The following is an 18,006-nucleotide window of genomic DNA, read 5'->3' as shown; positions in this document are numbered from 1 at the left end:
GATCTGGGGCTGTCATTGCACTCAGGTCTTCCTGATTGCCAGGCCCAGTACTCTCTACTTTGACATGGTCAACAGTGTGTGATAATACTGTTGAAATTAAACCATCTTTACTAAGTGGTGGGGGGGAGTATAAGTTTTCTAGGACTTTAGCACTTCTTTATCTTTTCTTTCTAGGATTTTTTTTTTAAGAAAGATTTATTTATTTTGAGTTTTACAGTTTTTCCCCTAATCTTGCTTCCCACCCCCCACAGAAGACATTCTGTTAATCGTAAATTGTTTCCATGGTATACACTGATCTAAGTTGAATGTGATGAGAGAAATCATATCCTTAAAGAAGAAAAGTAAAGTATAAGAGATAGCAAAATTACATAAGATAATGGGTTTTGTTTTCCACAATTCTTTCTCTGGATATAGATGGTATTCTCCATTGCAGATAGCCCAAAATTGTTCCTGATTGTTGCACTGATGTCCATCAAGGTTGATCATCACCCCTTAGTAACAATAGCTGGTACTTCTTCAGAAAGATAGACAAAAACCTTGTGAATCCACTATCTTTGTCTTCAGAACAGCACCTAGGGGCCACAAGCTAAGGGGCCAGCCTTGTTTTACTCTTGGGGGGAAATGAGACTTGGAGAGTGGCTGATTTGAATCCATATCCTACTGTTTTGGGGGAGGGGGACAAGAGAGCACTCCATTATAAGAAGTCCTAGGTTTCTTTTTTTCCTTTCAAGCTATTCACAAGTGTTTAAAATTGATGTGTTCTGAAATAATTAAATATAATTGAATTGTAAATTAGATTGTAAAGTTGACTATATTCCTCCTGGTTCTCCCCTTTCAGCTCAGCCCCACACTCTCCAGGGTGCCTGAGTCCTGTGAATGTTTGCATAAGCAGCAGCATTCCATTCTGCTTCCAGCTGTTGCTATGTGTGGTAATGTCTCAGTTTCAGGTCTCTGATTTCTCACGTTTCACAGCTACTTAAATACCTACACTTAAAAGAGTTTCTTAACCTACTCATTTTCCCTAGAGGCATTTTCATTTTAGTGTTGTTTTTCCCATCTTTTGGCAGACCTGTATGGGCAAGGATGTAACCCTTCACGTCTCAGCAAGCAACTCCGCTATGCTTCTGTACCAAAAATTTGGATTCAAGACTGAAGAATATGTCTTGGACTTTTATGACAAATATTATCCCTTGGAAAGTAAAGAGTGTAAACATGCATTTTTTCTGAGGCTGCGTCGATGAGTTAGATGGAATATATATATATAATTCTCAGTGGAAAAATACCTATGAAGTACGAAACTATGGAATTCTACCTGGCTTTCTGCTTTGATCTTTTTAAGACTTAAATTATAAAATCAGTGTGGTTATTGATATTCTCTCTCAGCCTTGTTAGCACATGGTGTGCTGCCTGACATGATCTTGAAGGTGGCCTTAAGCCTCCTAAAGCTAATTGGGACATTGAGATGTATGGAGTACAGAGAGCCAGACCAAATGAATTTCCTGAGTTGCCTTTTGGAGAGGCCTTTAGACAACACCTTGGGATACATGGGTACACAAAACCAGACAATGCAGAAAGCACAGCTTCTGCTTTACATGGTACACAATTCTTTTAGTATGAATGTTGCACGAGACATTCTCCATGGGACAGACTTTTATAAAAAAATTTTGGACAGTTAAAATTGTTGAGAAAGTGTTCATCTCGATCTAAAATTCTTTTCTCTTTGTAAAGTCCATCTATATTGTTAGTTGTGCCCTCTGGGCCCAAACAAAATGAGTCTAATTCTTCCTCCTCCACTTTAAATAAATGAAGACAACAATCTTCTCTCATTCCATCAGTGCGTATGGCACACACACACACTTTGAACTTGTCCTCATGTCACAGCTACTTGATCTTAGACGAATGATCATTGTTCACCTAGAATTTAGTGGGTTTTAAAGTTCAAATTAGGTAAAAGCATATAGTAGTCATACTCCAAAAATTGTCCCGTATTTCTAATCATGATTAATTAAACTATGATGTTTGAATAAAGGGAATATTTGGAATTCTGATAACTTTTCCCAACTTTGGATTTTTTTTTCACTTCCACTTTTTCCAGTATTTAAATGGCACAGTTTATAGAACCCTGACTTTGAATCAGGAAGACTTGTGTTCAAATCTAGATTCAACCTCTTCCAACTGAGTGACCCTGTGCAAACCCCTTAACCTCTGTGAGTTTTTGTTTCCTCAGCTATAAAGTGGAAGGAAAGAAGAAAACAAGCATTTATGGAGTTATTACTAAGTGCTCATTACAGGTCAAGTTCTGTGCTGAGCAGATGGGAAAGAATAACTCCTGGCCTCCAGGAGCCTATGAAAGCTGCATCAGGAAAGGGTGAGGGGAAAGAGAAAAGGTACTTTGACTTTTGAAGCCCAGAGAAAGCATAAGGGAAATGAAGGCAAGCCAACTCTTTCACAAAGTGGAGAGTAATCCTGGCAGAGGGTTGTTAAGAGCTTAGGAGGCCTAAACTTCCCTGGGGCAAGAGGCACAGATACTGAGCAAAGTTCCAAGATAAACCAAGAATAAGGGGAGGACATGGTTTTGAAGTTCAGAGAAAATTAGAAACAGTGCTAGGAGGGGCTTGAAAGTGAGAACCAATATAAAGTGTTAGCTTTCATTATTACTACTACCATAAATAGGTGGTTTATGCAAAGGTAAATTTGTTCAGTGTCTTGTAGGAATTATAAGTAGAAATTTGGTTTTCTTTGCAGTTCTGATCATAGGCTTATATGTTCTTTCCTTTCTACAGATAAGGAAACTTAAAACCCAGAGTTTAAACGATTTGCCTAAGATCACGGATAAGAAAGCTGGGGTTTGAATCCTGTGATCTGACTCTAAGTGTAGCACCCCACCTCTCTGCAGGTCCTATTTTGCAGAGGCTTTTATAAAAGATTTCAGTAAAAATTCCTCATACACAGGAGGACCCTCAGCTAAGTCTTCATTCATTTTAGTCTCTTGCTGAACCCTAGCTAGTAAAACAGGGAGGAGGGAGACACCAAACTGCAATCCCAGCTTTAATCATTCTGTCCTCAAGGGGAGAAGGAAATTCTGTTCTTACCTGGACATGGAGGGAGTAACAAGTAACAGTAAGGATACTCTGTAGGACTTAAGGGTCCTGCCACCATTTTAGTTTGAATGAATTATAGTTGTTACTAGGATAAAGCTCAGAGTTCCTTAAAGGAAATGATATTTTTACTTTGTTTAACTCCTTTGACTTGTAGAATTTTTTGTTTTAACAATTTGCATTACATTCTTTTTGATCATAACTGGGGGGTTTATGTTTTCTAAATGTGAAAACCCACCTTTAATTGTGATATATAATGTATCATGTCTATGCTTGCTACAAAGAAATTTTCCTCTCATCTCATGTAGAGGAGTACCTGAAGATAGTAATCATTGCCTTAATTGAATCTCCATTTTTATAGCAGTTGTTTGGTGTGAGTAGTTATGTGTGTTTATGTGTATATGTGTATATATTTATACAAATGTGTATGGGCGCATGTGTTTACCTGTAAATAAAAGTATTTTTAAAAAAAGCAAGGAGAGGCAGTTAAACATTTGCTAGCCTTGTGCCTTGCACTTATACATTCAATAAACACTGAATTATAACCTGAAACTTGGGTGTTTATGAAAATTTGGGATTTACTATGCTTTAGGAAAAAAGTAACTGTTTAAATTGAAATAAAGCCCCTTTAGTTTAATAAATGTTTGGTGATTGACATAACTGAATGTAACTTTGTTTTTTGGCAAGGTAATGGGGTTTAAGTGGCTTGTCTAAGGCCACACAGGTAGTGTCTGAGGGAACTCGGGTACTCCCGACTCCAGGGCCAGTGCTCTATCCTCCATTGCTCCACCTAGCCACCCCTGAATGTAACGTTTGCTAATAGTTTGGTATAACAATAATACTGTTATTTACCTAGTTCTTTTTCTTAAAAGACTGTTTAAGTTTATGAAGTAGCTGGTTATTTCATAAGACTCTGCAAAGTTGCTATTTGAGTTTATTAAAGCAAGATTAATATTCTTTGTAAGTCAGTTATCACCTAAAATTATGTTGCTCCATATGTTTGAGTCAGAGTTAGGATTGAGGATAAACATGGATGGGCCATCCTGAATGCAGAACAGTATAGCCTATTGTCAGATGAATACCATGAAATTTTGTCAAGTTTACATGCCCATTCAGTTTTCTCCATATCCCTTCATAGATGTTTAGGAAATAGGCTATCAATATTCTGAATTCATGATAGAGATTCTGTTCGGCTTGTTGGTTGATGTTCGTGTGTCTGTGTGTGTGTGTTTATGATGAAGCAATGAAAATAGCAGGGTCCACCGTATATCATGAAAAAATAAAGTACCTACAATTTATATTTCTCGGAATGTACTTTTAAAAACTGTCCCTTCCCCTAAAGGTCTTAAATGGATTACATAAAGTGCTTCTTGAGATCTTTGGGAAGTACCCCAGGTTTTTGTGTCTTGGTGGGATAGGACTTATTGAAGGGATGGAAAGTTTGAATGCTACTTTCCCAGGGGTAACACTTTTCTCCTCAAAGGGTACTGATAACTTAAAAAATTTCTGTAGAGCTAAAGAACCCTCTATAGAGTTTGGAATGAGAAGATAGCTTGCACTGCCATGTTGTTGGAGCATGTCTTCTCAAGAGTTTCCATGGGTCTGGGTCTGTTTGTATTCAGCTTGTAGTGACCAGTTGTAATTTTCATAAAGCCCATCTCTGGGGCAGGCAGGAGTCTAACAAAAGTTGTCCTGCACTAGAGCTCTGGAAAGGTTGGAATCTGGGCAGAAAATGCCCTTGAAGCCTAAATGTTGGAGAAAGACCAACAGATGTCATCAAGCTCAGCACTTAAAAATTCCCTACAAAAGTCATAAATGCCAGACACCCTCCTGCCCCCAACACACAAAACCCTGATAGTGTTTCAGGAAAAAAAGGATGGGGAAGGGGAAGATGTATTCTACTCTTTAATTAATAGAAGTTTAAACTTTGAAAATGGTTTAATAAGGAGAGGGGAAAACTGAAGAGCCAGAAAAACAAAGTTCAGCTCAAGTACCACCTTTGTGGCTTTTTAAAATCTGCTTCTGTTAGTCCTTCCCCTAGTACCTTTTATTTATTTTGCATATATTTGCATGTATGTCTCTATGGACAGATTGTAAATTTTTTGAGGAAGAGAACTTATTTTTAACTTTGTGGACTAGCAATTAGCATAGTTTGAATCTGCTAGGTGGTGCAGTGGGTAAAGCATCAGGCATCAGGAGGACCTGAGTTTGGATCTGGCCTCAAGATACTTGAAAACTTTTATTAGCTGTCTGATCTAGAGCAAGTCAACCCTGATCTTGCATCTAGGACCATCCCCAATCATCCTGATCCAAATCTGGCCACTGAAATCACATGACTGCAGAGGAGAAAGTGAGGCTGGTAACTTATCACAGCACCCCATAATTCAAATTCATGTGCTTGTCAGGACATCACTTCAAAGAACAAACATCCCCAAGATACGCAGTAGGTGTTTAATTGCTATGCAAGGCAGCAGAACCAAGCCTCAGTCATGATCAGGTCCTTTGTATTATTATGATTACTATGACCTTAAGCAAATCACTTGGATCCTCCCCAGGGATGCAGGCCAACAGGGATGTAAGTTGCAAACAGTTGTTCATCTGCCCTATGCTACTGAAATCATAGACTGAGACGAGAGGGGAAAAAAACCCCAAACTCACCTTTTATTATAAACTCCTAGGCTCTGGAATGATATACTTTTGTTATATTCCCCCTCTACTTCCCAGAACAGTCATGGCCTTAAGTACATAATGGCCCTCTATCACTAGGCCATTATCATGACTCTAGACCAAAGACCATGAAGTACTCTAGAAATAGCATATGTGTCATCAGAAGAAATTTTTATTTGAAGTTATGGAACCCTGAAAGTGAAGTCATTTGTCAAGTGGCTTGTAGGGGAAGAGAGTAGAGAACAGGCTACATCTTTTCTGACTTTTAGTTAATACTCGTGCTAGTCTTTGTTCTTGCCTAGTTAGGTGACTGATGTTCAAGACAAATAAACTTTAATATAAGACTTTCCAGGAAGTAAATCTTGGTGGGGTCCAAGACAATCCTAACTTAATATTTATTCTATTCTATAAATAATATTACTTTAAAGAAGTTACAGTGAATTTAGAAAACAGGAGAACTAATGGGGAGAAGGAAAAACTGAAGAGCTAAGAAAGAAACGCAGTTAAAAGTAAAATAATCCTTCACATTTTGCCAAATTGTCTCAAGTTAAAAATGTATATCAGTGAAAGATTTGGAACTGAAAAACAAAGCTTCTTTTGAAGAGGATATCTAATGAAGGTTTTTGGAAAAATGAGAATGTCGATTCAATTTAGGAAGTTTTGACCTGACTTGTCATATTTATTTGCCTGTACTGTGCTTGCAAACTCAGGAGAAATGTGACAAATGTAGGTCAAAAAGATTAGAATTTGATTAAGACCCATGCACATATACAGCAGAACAATAAAAGAATTCTACAATAAATCATTCCGTAACACTTTTTAAATAATATAAAAGATTGGGCTATGGTTAAAAAAGCAAGAGATTATAACAAAGGTGAAAAATAAGCTTAATCAAACCAAATGAATTTACCTTGTGGCCATATTCAAAAATTTGTCTATCTTATGTCCAGACAGCTAGGTGGCACAGTTTATCAAGCACAGGCCCTGGAGACAGGAGTACCTGAGTTCAAAAGAGGCCTCAGACAATAATTACCTAGTTGTGTGGCCTTGGGCAAGCCACTTTACCCCATTTGCCTTGCAAAAACCTAAAAAGCAAACAAACAAAAAACAAATATATCTTGAGGATTGGGTACTGCATTGATCAGAATTCTTAAATCTGCATATTATATTGTATTTTAAGATTTATGTTAAATAAAAATTCAATTCCATTTTTATAAGATGTGAGCCAAGAATTGATTCTGTGGATTGTTTTATCAAAGGGTGATGGGTGTGTGACAATTTTTTTATTACCTAACATTTACTAAATTAATAAATGAACATATCAAAATATAGTTATTCAGTCATGGATAGAGATTGAGCATGGCATCAGAATAATGAAAATTCATTCTACTGATATAAACTTATGCTTTGTGACCTGGGGCTTCTTCCCTTCTTGCCTTGCCAACTCTCTAAAATTACGAATTAATGATGATTTATTGATTTCTTTCAATGGCGGTAAGTTCTACATTTAGAGTATACCCATACCAACCATATACATATAGCGTAAGATGCTTCCCTTCTAATAGCCTTATGAGGTATCTACTTCAAGTATTATTCCCATTTTATCAATAAGAAATTGAGGCACAATCTATCCAGAGAAAAAAATGTTTAAATGAAGACCAAAGCATACTACTTTCACTTTTTAAAAACTTGTTTTATGGTTTTTCTTTTTCTCATTTTTTTCTCTAATTCTTATTCTTTCACAACAACAATAATATAGAAATATGTTAGACACAATTGTACATGTATATCCTATGTCAGATTACTGATTAAGGGGAGGAGAGAGGGAAGGGAGGGCTACAAAATGTGGAACTCAAAAGTTTACAAAAAGATGAATGCTGAAAGCTTAATAGCATGGGGTTGGGAAAAATATCATTAAAAAAAATTGAGACTTAGAACTTAAGTGACTTGCCCACTGTCATATAACTCAGTAGATATCCAAGAAAATTCAGTCATATTGACTCCCAGGTCAGCATTCTATTTACTAAACTCTAATAACTTCTAAACACATTTCTCACTAATTAGTTCATGAAACTGGCTATTTCATGCTCTTCACACCTCCTGAATACTGGTTACTGAGAGGTATGTAAATACAAAAAGCAAAGTGTCCAGGGGCAGTAGGTTCTATAAATGCTGAATAAGATCCGATGATTCAATTCTAAGCCAAATGTTATTTTAAATGTTCATTTTATCCCTTCCTTCCTGCTTTGTATCCCTAAGCATTTCCCTGTCAGTTGGCTCCCTCTGTGGCCTGGAGGTCATTTACTCACACCATGGCCAGTGGCTAGGCTATGTACCAATTGGCTGGTGCAATCTGCCTTGGTCTAACAAATGAAGCAAATGAGGCAATGAAGTTTCAACATCCTCTTCTAAGGTATGAAGATTTAGTTGAGGGCAGAGTTACCTATAAAGAAATTTCAGTATCTAACTGATTCTTAATATGTAACTTGGTAATTAAGGAAATTCTCTGCAATATGATTTAACCTTTATTAAATTTCTCCTTATTAAAATATCTACTCTGGGGGTAGCCAGGTGGCACAGTGGATAGAGCATCAACCCTGGAGTTGGATTACCTAGCTGTGTGGCCTTGGGCAAGCCACTTAACGCCATTTGCCTTGCAAAACCCTTAAAAAAAAAAGAATTCCTAAAATATATATACTATGTGCCAGACTCTTTGTAAGCTCTGGAAATACATATAAGAAAGAGAAGGACAATTCCTACCTTTAAGGAACTCAAAAGTCTTTTTTTTTTTTAATTTTTATTTTATTCATTTCATTAAATATTTCTCAATTACATGTAAAAACATTTTTAACAATTCAAATGTCCTTCAATTGAGGAATGGCTTAGCAAACTGTGGTATATGTATGTCACGGAATACTATCTCTATTAGAAACCAGGAGGGACAGGAATTCAGGGAAGCCTGGAGGGATTTGCATGCTGAGTGAGGTGAGCAGAACCAGAAAAACACTGTACACCCTAACAGCAACATGGGGGTGATGATCAAATTTGGTGGACTTACTCGTTCCATCAGTGCAAAAGTCGGAGACAATTTGGGATTGTCTGTGATGGATAATACCATATAAAGAGCCGTGGAGTTTGAACAAAGTTCAAGGACTATTCCCTTTAATTTAGGGGGGAAAAACATATCTTACTTTTCTGATCTTGTTATCTCTTATACTTTTTGTTTCTTCCTCAAGGATATGATTTCTCTCTCATCACACTCATTTTGGATCAATGTACAAAATGGAAACAATGTAAAGACTGACAAATTGCTTTCCATGGGGTGGGGTGGGGGGAGGGAAGTAAGATTGGGGAAAAAATTGTAAAACTCAAATGAAATCTTTAATAAAAGAAAAAAGACAAAAAATTCATTTTTAAAAATATTGAGTTCCAAATTACTTCCCTGACTCTCCCCTTCCCCCTGAGAATGCAAGCAATAATATTGATTATACATGTGAAGTCATGCAAAACCTTTCCATATTAGCCATGCAAAAATAAAACAAAGGAAAAAGAAAAAATAAGTCAATCTGAATTCAGAGTTCATCAATTTTCTCTCTGGAGAGAGTTGGCATTTTTCGTCACAGATCTGGAACCTTCTTACTATGTACAATGTTCAGGGAGTTCATAATCTAATGGAAGAAAACAGCATCCAAAAGGAAACTGAAGAAGGATAATGAAACATGGTGATGATGTAGGAGTCACTTTTGGCTACAGAGCAGCTGGGAACAAAGAAGAGATTGGTGGGTTCTGAGTCTGGGAGAAGTTTTTGCTTCTTCCTTCTGTTGTCCAATTGGAAGAGCAGAAACTTCTCAGGGGTACCAAAGCTGAAACCACCATGAATAATGTTTCCTGGTGATGAGCTTAGGGGAGGAGGGGAGGAGGAAAGGGAGGGGAAGGGGCAGGAAAGGTATGTGTATGTGTGTACAGATAATGATGAAGATGATAGAGATGAAACTAAGCAAAGCAGCTGGTGGCAAATAATTGCTCTACTTAGATTTTGATCAGATAATATTTAGGGAACTTTTCCCGGAAAAGTGGAAAAGTTAATGGGTCTGTGTCCAACTATAGTTTACTAATTTGCAAAATAGTGATTGCATTTCTATACTATGAACCTCAGGGTTGTAAGGATATCATTATATTGAATGAGTAGTCGTAATTTTAAGGGTTTCTCTACAAATATCAAAATTGGAATTTTTGGGGGCAGCTAGGTGGCAAAGTGGATAGAGCACTGGCTCTGGAGTAAGGAGAGTCTGAGTTCAAATTTGACCTCAGGTTTGACCTTGTGTGACCTTGGACAAGTCACTTAACCCCTTTGCCTTCCAAAAAACAACAACAAAAAGAATACCATTGTAATGGGGACTGCAAACTTTTCTCTCTTATGAAGGTTTCACTCCTCCAGGTCAGGAGCCTGGTCTGAGATTCATTGTCTCCTTACCTTTAGTAAAACAATCCAGGGTTGACTTGCTCCTGTGGAGGGAAATGGACAACAAAAGGAAGCATGCTGCCTGCTCAGATAAATGAGGCAGCTTTATTATCAGTAGAACATCTACCTGCTTCATAAAAGTAGGTGTTTTTTAAAATATTTTATTAGTTTTCCAATTTTATACAAGAGTAGTTTTTACCTATCATTTTTGGTAAAGTTTTGAATTTTACAGTTCCCCTCCCCCACAGAAGGCAGTCTGATAATCTTTTATGCTATACATTGATCAAAATTGAATGTGTTGAGAGAGAAATCATATCCTTGAGAAGATAAAATATTATATAGCAAAATTATGTTGTACATAAGACATTTTAAAAAAAAAATCGAAGAGATTGGTGGTCTTTGCTTAAATTCCATAGTTCTTTCTCTGGATACAAGAGATATTCTCCATCACAGGTGCTCTAAAAATGTCCCTTATTATTGCATTGATGGAATGAGCAAGTCCATCAAGGTTGATCATCACCCCATGTTGCTGTTAGGGTGTACAATGTTTTTCTGGTTCTGCTCATCTTGATCAGTTCATGCAAATCCTTCCAGGCTTCCCTGAATTCCAATCCCTCCTGGTTTTTAATGGAACAATAGTGTTCCATAACATACATATACATAATTTCTTCATCTGTTCCCCAATCGATGGACATTCATTCAATTTCCAATTCTTTGCTACTACAAACAGGGCTGCTATGAATAAAATAGGTGTTTCTAAAGCTTTCTGAAAATGCACACCACTTGGGAATATGGAAAGTGAAGGTAAAATATTAGAAGACAGTCCATGCTTCAGGACAGACTTCTACAGCTATCCTTTCCTTCCTGGTTGTGCTTCTGATTCTCTCTTTGGACTTGACCCTGGAGCTCATGGACTGCCCCGGCCTCTTTCTAGAACTTGCCTCCTTCCATTGGTGAGTTCCTGTCCAGGGACTGGATGCAATCACAAACTGACCATGCTTCATTTCTCTCCCAGCTTCTGAGCCCTCCATATTTATATCACAGCTCTGCCCCTGTGTGTGTGTGTGGAGGGGGCGGGGGAAGATCCCTACTTTTCAGCTCCCTTTTATATGTAGTTAAGCTCCTGAGGGCAGGAACCTGATCTCCCCCACCTGTCAGAAGAGGTTCTAGTCTAGTTGCCCAAGAGCTAGACATTAAAGATATGTTCTGAACTGGACTTGACATAGTCCAATCACCCTGTGATTTAAGTCTGATAATGAAATGAGGTGTCACCAATCCATTCAGCAGTTAACACAAACTATTCTTAGCTATAGCAATAAGGTCTTCAATAAATTGATTCAACTGAGTGAAACTCCCCTCCTCAAAACGTCCATCGTAGTCCACCAGCCAGACTTCAATGGCTCCTGGAATGATTATCTCCATCCTCTAGGCCGAGATTTGGCCAAACAGTAATGAGAGTTGCCAAAAATGAAAGAATGCCAAGTCCAAGGAACAGGCCATTGATCAAATGATAAGGAAGGGCAAGTATGAAGTTTGGAAAGATAGATCTAACTATCAAAGGCTTTCACTTCTAGATCAAGGAGTTTGCAATTTATTTTAGAGAATATAGGGAGCTCCTAAAGGTACTTGGGTGGGAGAAAGGCAGCTTCAAGTTTATGAAATTTTGTTCTCAGGTTCCTCTTGTTTGGGGACAATGACCTCAAGAAGTAAAGGCTACTCAAAATACACCAGACCCTTCTGGTAAGGACACCCCCCCCCCCCAACAGATTGTATTGATGATCTCTAGTGAACAACATCATGTACCTTGTAAATAATGGTCCCCTGAGAAGTCAGAGAATCAGAAATTTCCGGACATTCAGACCCTATAAGAATGGCCTAGGGCTGTGCAGAACTGGATTCACTTCAGTTTACAATAACTGGTTGGCTTTTGTGGCAAAAGGAGGTGCTCGTCTCTAGCCTCAGGTAGTTTCACAGGTAACAGTTGAATCTTGTCTCTTTTTTCTCCTCCCTAATAATGGGTGTGGCAAGGGATGTAAAGATGTGAAATCATAGCCCTAGAAAGCCAGAGAACCCACTTGATGAGTTCTCAGCAGAGTGTGGCAAAAATGCCTGTCAGGATAATCAATCCTTTTTTTTTTTTTTTTTTTTTTAGTTTGAGCAAGGCAGTGGCTTGCCCAGGGCCACACAGCTAGGTAATTATTAAGTGTCTGCACCACCTAGCCACCCCAATCAATCCTTTTAAAAAAGAGAATTGTTTGCTTTTTAAATATATCTAAAACTACAAAAATAGAGTATATTACCGTAATATTGAAATTATTCTCTACAGTGTTACTAATGGTCTCCTAATTGACCTTTTCTTGATCTTCCTCCCTTGATATCTCTCCAACCTCTCATGTCATAATTATCTCCTCTTCCTCCTGAATATTCTTTCCTCTCCTTTTCCTGACTGCTTCTTATTTGTCTTACTGCTCTCATTTTTTTTTTTGCGAGGCAAATGGAGTTAAGTGGCTTGCCCAAGGCCACACGGCTAGGTAATTATTAAGTGTCTGAGGTGGAATTTGAACTCAGGGACTCCTGACTCCAGGGCTGGTGCTCTATCCACTGCACCACCTAGCTGCGCCTTCTCATTTTCTTTTGATGGATCTTCCATATCATGCCTGAACTGGATGTGGCTCCCCAGGGACCAGGGCTCACTTCTCTTTTTTTTCCTCTAAACTCTCAAATTCAATGATTTCTTCAATTTTCCTAGATTTAATGATCATCTCTATGCAGATGATTCTCTGGAGGGGAAAAAAAAAACCTCATCTCCATGTTAAGACTTTTGGGTTCAAATCCCAAACTCCAGAGCATATTTGATTATCCAAAGGGCTTTGTGGAAGGCAGGTTAGATATTTCTCTTTCTCCTCCCCTTTCCCCCCACCCCTTAATCATGGAATCTAGGAGCAGAGCAGAAGATAACCCATTCTGTAGTTTGATTCTTCATTTAGAGAGGGGGATCCACTTCAGATAGACACCTTCATGAAAGGCACTCCCTGAGTGCCTTCAAAGCAGCTTTGAAAAATAAAAGAGTAAAGAAGAGAGCAGACTAAAGACTCAAGAGATTTGACTGTGAAAATCAAGAATAGAACTCAGGAAAGGATTAAACCCTGGGGATCCAGCTAAGCAACTTCCCAGTAGAGTTTCTCCATGAGAACTCTCTCTATGAAAAGCAATAGAACTCCTAGACCCTGCAGGGCCAAGTTATGTTGCTTTGGTCACACACACACACATATATTCTATATGTATGTGATTATTTTTTGTACTTTTTTTCTTTTATTTATTTTTAGTTTATTTTCAATTCTTAGAACAAAACAAACATTTTCATAACACAATATAAAAAAAGATGATTGCGTGTTAAACTGCAAATCTACCATGTACGACTTGCTATTCCTTCAAATATACCACAGACTTTTCATGTAAGTTATTTTTCTTTTTTTCCTTCCTTCCTCTCCCTATCCCCTATCCTAGAGATGGCTACCATTAGAAACAAATAGGTATGTAAAATTATTCTATTCATCTATTTATCAGTTCTTTCTTTGGATGTAGATAGTGTCTCTTTTTATGTCCTTTATTTTTCACTTGCGTAAATGATTTAGTTTTTCAAAGTCCTTAAAGCAATATTACTGTATATTTAATGTTCTCTTTGTCTGCTCACTTCCTTCTTCATTTCATACAAGTCTTTTCATGCCTTTCTAAGATAATTGAGGTCATCTTATAATACAAAAGAATTCCATCACAGCCGTATACCACAACTTATTTGTTCAGCCATTCCCTAACTGATGAAGATCCCTGTATTTTCCAGTTCTTTGCCACCACAAAGAGAGCTGCTATAAACATCCTATTTATATTCAAAATTAGAATTACTATTTTTGAAATTCTTAGCTATCAAAAAGGTATTTATATATACATAGACACATGACATATAAGTTCATATATTCACACATATCTATAATGATATTTATGCAGATCTTGTTCAAGTTTTCTTTTGCAATGGTATCTCATTAAATACCTTTGCTTTTCACCAATGATGTCCTCTAACTGAATTGTCTAAAAAAAAAGCAACATCAATCAGTTGGGGTTTCTGAGGAAATTCCAGAGACTGCTGAACTGCAAGTAAGTATTCTAGGAGTTCCATATGCAATTATGAGTACTTTAACTATTACATTAAAACTCATAAAAATTTCTCAAGTATGTTAGAGAGTTTGAGATAAAGTAGAGAAATTGAATCTAAGACTTAAGGGCCTTCTTTTCAGGTGAAATATAGTTTAGGGTGACTAGGTGGAGTAGTGGATAGAGCACCAGCCCTGGAGTCAGGAGTCCCTGAGTTCAAATCCGGTCTCAGACACTTAATAATTACCTAGCTGTGTGGCCTTGGGCAAGCCACTTAACCCCGTTTGCCTTGCAAAAACCTAACAAAAAACAACAACAAAACAATGCAACCAGTTTGAAATTTGAAGAGACTCTTGTCCAAAATCAATATATCTTCCTTGAGCCCATAATTACTGGAAATAGTTTCTCTAGCCCTAATTAATAATATTAAAGGTCACTCACTCTGGTTTACCATGAGTGGCATGGTTTGTAGGTTGAACCAGGGAGGGGGATCTATGTGGGGTAATTACTATAGAGTATAAGGATTACTCCATGGATCTGTATGTCTAAAACTATGATTTTTTTCAAATTCTTTAACAGCTATTTGGTTGATACAGCAGTTATTTATTTATTTATTTTGCAAGGCAACTGATTTAAGTGGCTTGCCCAAGGCCACACAGCTAGGTAATTACTAAGTGTCTGAAGCTGGATTTGAACCCAGGTACTCCTGACTCCAGGGCCGGTGCTTTATCCACTAAGCCACCTAGCTGCCCCCTAAAATTTACTATTTTTCAAAGCATTTAGTTATTTTTTAATTAGTTAATTTTTCCAACTACTTGCAAAAAAGTTTTCATCGTTTTACTGTAAGACTGTGAGTTACACATTTTCCCCCCTCCCTGCCTTCCCTCCCCCTCCCCTTGATTGAGTTATCTGATATATTTATATACAATTAGTTTTGTATACCTACCACTTAGCACAGTACCTGACCCTTAATTGATTATTGACTATTGGTTGAAAGCTAAAACTAAGCACGAATAATTTTTGTTTTTGTTTTGTTTCTTTGGTTTGTTTTTGCAAGGCAATGGGGTTAAGTGACTTGCCTAAGGTCACACAGCTAAGTATTAAGTGTCCGAGGTTGGATTTGAACTCAGGTCCTCCTGACTCCAGGGCTATGGTTCTATCTACTGTCCCACCTAGCTGATCCCATAAGCAGGCATAATTTTTTTAAGGTGCCAGAAAAAATCTTCCTATCATGGAGACAAGAGGCCCAGTAGATAAAATGTTGAATCTGAAATCAGAACTGGGTTCAAATCAGACACTCACTTTACCTCTGAGCTTTAACTTCCTTTTTGGTTTAAAAAAAGATACCTGCCCCACGTGCTTGTGAAGATCAAGTGATATAATTATTTCGGGGGCTGAATAAATGCCAGCTTATATTATATTCTTGGGTATTATCCCACACCCTCCTCCCCCACCCCCTAAGAGAGATGTCAGATAAAATTAAATAATGAAGCACAGGTCTGGGAACACATGTGGTCAAGATAGTTCACATTTCTGAGATCTGGTGCTTGGAGGTCCTCTTTCTACTCATGGAGTCCTCCTGCTCCTCGGGGTGGCAGATGGCTCGGTGGACCTCCCAGGTTGGATTCTCCTCACCCCTGGGTTCTTGGAGGCCAGCAGCCTCTTAAATGGCTCTCTTCTGCTGCCCTAAGTCTGGGCCTTTTGGGGTCCTTGTCTCCATGAAGAGTGTGTTGGGTTGGCTCCAAGATAATGTTTCTCACCTCCAATCTTCTTCAACTGCTGGGTGGGAGGTGTGACCACTGTGTCCTCTATATGGGGAGGAGAAAAGATTCCTCCTCAAAATGTGAATGTGATTGAATGCTAGTGAACCCAGCCTGTCATGGGTACTGTTAGTCTTAATCTGGCAAGGGCCAGATTTCTCTTCCAGTTCAAGCAACAATTATATCTAATTCTGCCAAGGAGATAGTTTCCCTCTTCTCAAAGGGACAGGGTAGAGTGACATCTTTCTTATTGCCTCCGACTTTCTGTGATTATATTCTGGCTTTCCTGGGAGGAAACTGGTCAAATGGAAATTCTCCTCCTGTGACACTTGTGTCTTTATGGTCTATTGCACAGTTTTGGGTAAAGATCTCATGGCTCTAAACCGATGGCAAGATGGAAGCGGACTGAGCCAGGGAACTGGATGAGAAAGTACAATAAAGAATGGTGGAATTGTTTTGCCACCCAAAATAAATATAATAAGCTGTGCATACAGTTCTTAGAATATACCATTTCTTCAGTGATCAAACTCTTCTTCCCTTTCTCTCTCTGTCCCCCCCTCTTGTCTCTCATGACTAGTGCTTTAGATGTCCAGAAACCCATTTACCTTCTCAAATTACATTTTTGGTCCTGACAAGATTTGGTCCCAAATCTCAAATGCTCCCATAAATCTTCCTTTACTAATTTGAGTCACTTAAGTTGATTCTACACATGCTCAGGGAAGAGACTTTATAAGGTCTGTGTAGGAAAACAGAAGCACAGACGAGAGGAATATTTACAGTGGGACATCCAGCACTAATGATATGTGCTGAGTAGCAAACAGTGAATTCAGTCCATTTATTGCCTGGCCTGGAGGGAATGTGAGCTGGCAACAAGCTCCACTCCTCACCAAGAATAGAACAGATTAGAGATCACAGTGGTTGAGATATAGGTCTCAGATTATTCATGCCTATCAGAGAAAAGATGTTCAGATTTGTAATGGTTTCACAAATGACTAAAAAGGTGTGAATTCAAAAAATTCGCACATACAAAAAAAGTCTTAGTTTAAATAAATATGAAAAAAGGAAGGAAGGATACGACTGGGAATTGGAAGGTTCCAAGTCTAGTTATGTCTTATTATTCATTCTACTTAATATTCATCCTAAGGGAGGGAAATAATCAAGAACAAGTCCTTAAAAGAATTTTGTTTATTTTAGTTTTACTGGTTTAGCTAAGGAGAACCCAGAATGTCCTTGGGTTTGTCACATATGCAGTTAAATTATCATTCTGAAAACTTCTATTATAGCCACAGATAGCACCTTCACCCCCAACCAACTACCTGATTGTGACAATGAGGATGATGTTTGTCCTTCATTCTTTTTTAAAAACATTTAAATATTTTATTTATTTGTTTTTCCAACTACATGCAATCGTAGTTTTTACCAATCATTTTTTTTGCAAGTTTTGAGTTTTACAGTTTTTCTCCCTCCCTCATTTCCCTCTCCCCTTCCCTGACAGAAAGAAATCTGATATAGGTTCTACATCTATAACCAGGCTAAACACAGATCGATATTGAACATGTTCTGAGAGAAGAATCAGATCAAACGGAATAAAGAAAACATTAGAGAGAAAAAGTGACACAATACATAAGACAACTTTTAAAAGTTGAAGATAATAAGCTTTGGTCTTCATTTAAATTCCACAATTGTCCTCTGGATACAGATGGCATTATCTTTCACAAGTCTTTTAAAATTGTCTTTGATTATTTTATTGCTGAAACCAAAAAGTCCATCATGGTTGATTATCACCCACATTGGTGTTAGTGTGTCAATGTCTTTCTGATTCTGCTCATTTTACTCAACTTCAGTTCAGATTGTCCTGAAATTCCATCCC

General features: G+C 37.8%; 1 protein-coding gene across 1 annotated transcript in view; it reads left to right on the top strand.

The window, feature by feature from the left end:
* Window positions 1-6,982, top strand: part of KAT14 (lysine acetyltransferase 14) — a 38,309-nt gene extending 31,327 nt beyond the window's left edge. The window contains exon 10 of the mRNA XM_074209376.1: window positions 1,068-6,982. Within this exon, the coding sequence (XP_074065477.1) occupies window positions 1,068-1,241 (174 nt within the window). The 3' untranslated portion in view covers window positions 1,242-6,982. The remainder of the gene's footprint in view (window positions 1-1,067) is intronic.
* Window positions 6,983-18,006: the final 11,024 nt, after the last annotated feature.

Source organism: Macrotis lagotis, chromosome 1 (genome assembly GCF_037893015.1).
Source record: "Macrotis lagotis isolate mMagLag1 chromosome 1, bilby.v1.9.chrom.fasta, whole genome shotgun sequence".
Lineage (NCBI taxonomy): Eukaryota > Metazoa > Chordata > Mammalia > Peramelemorphia > Peramelidae > Macrotis > Macrotis lagotis.
The sequence above is the reverse complement of the archived record's forward strand: the minus strand, read 5'-3'. Positions and strand labels throughout refer to the sequence as shown.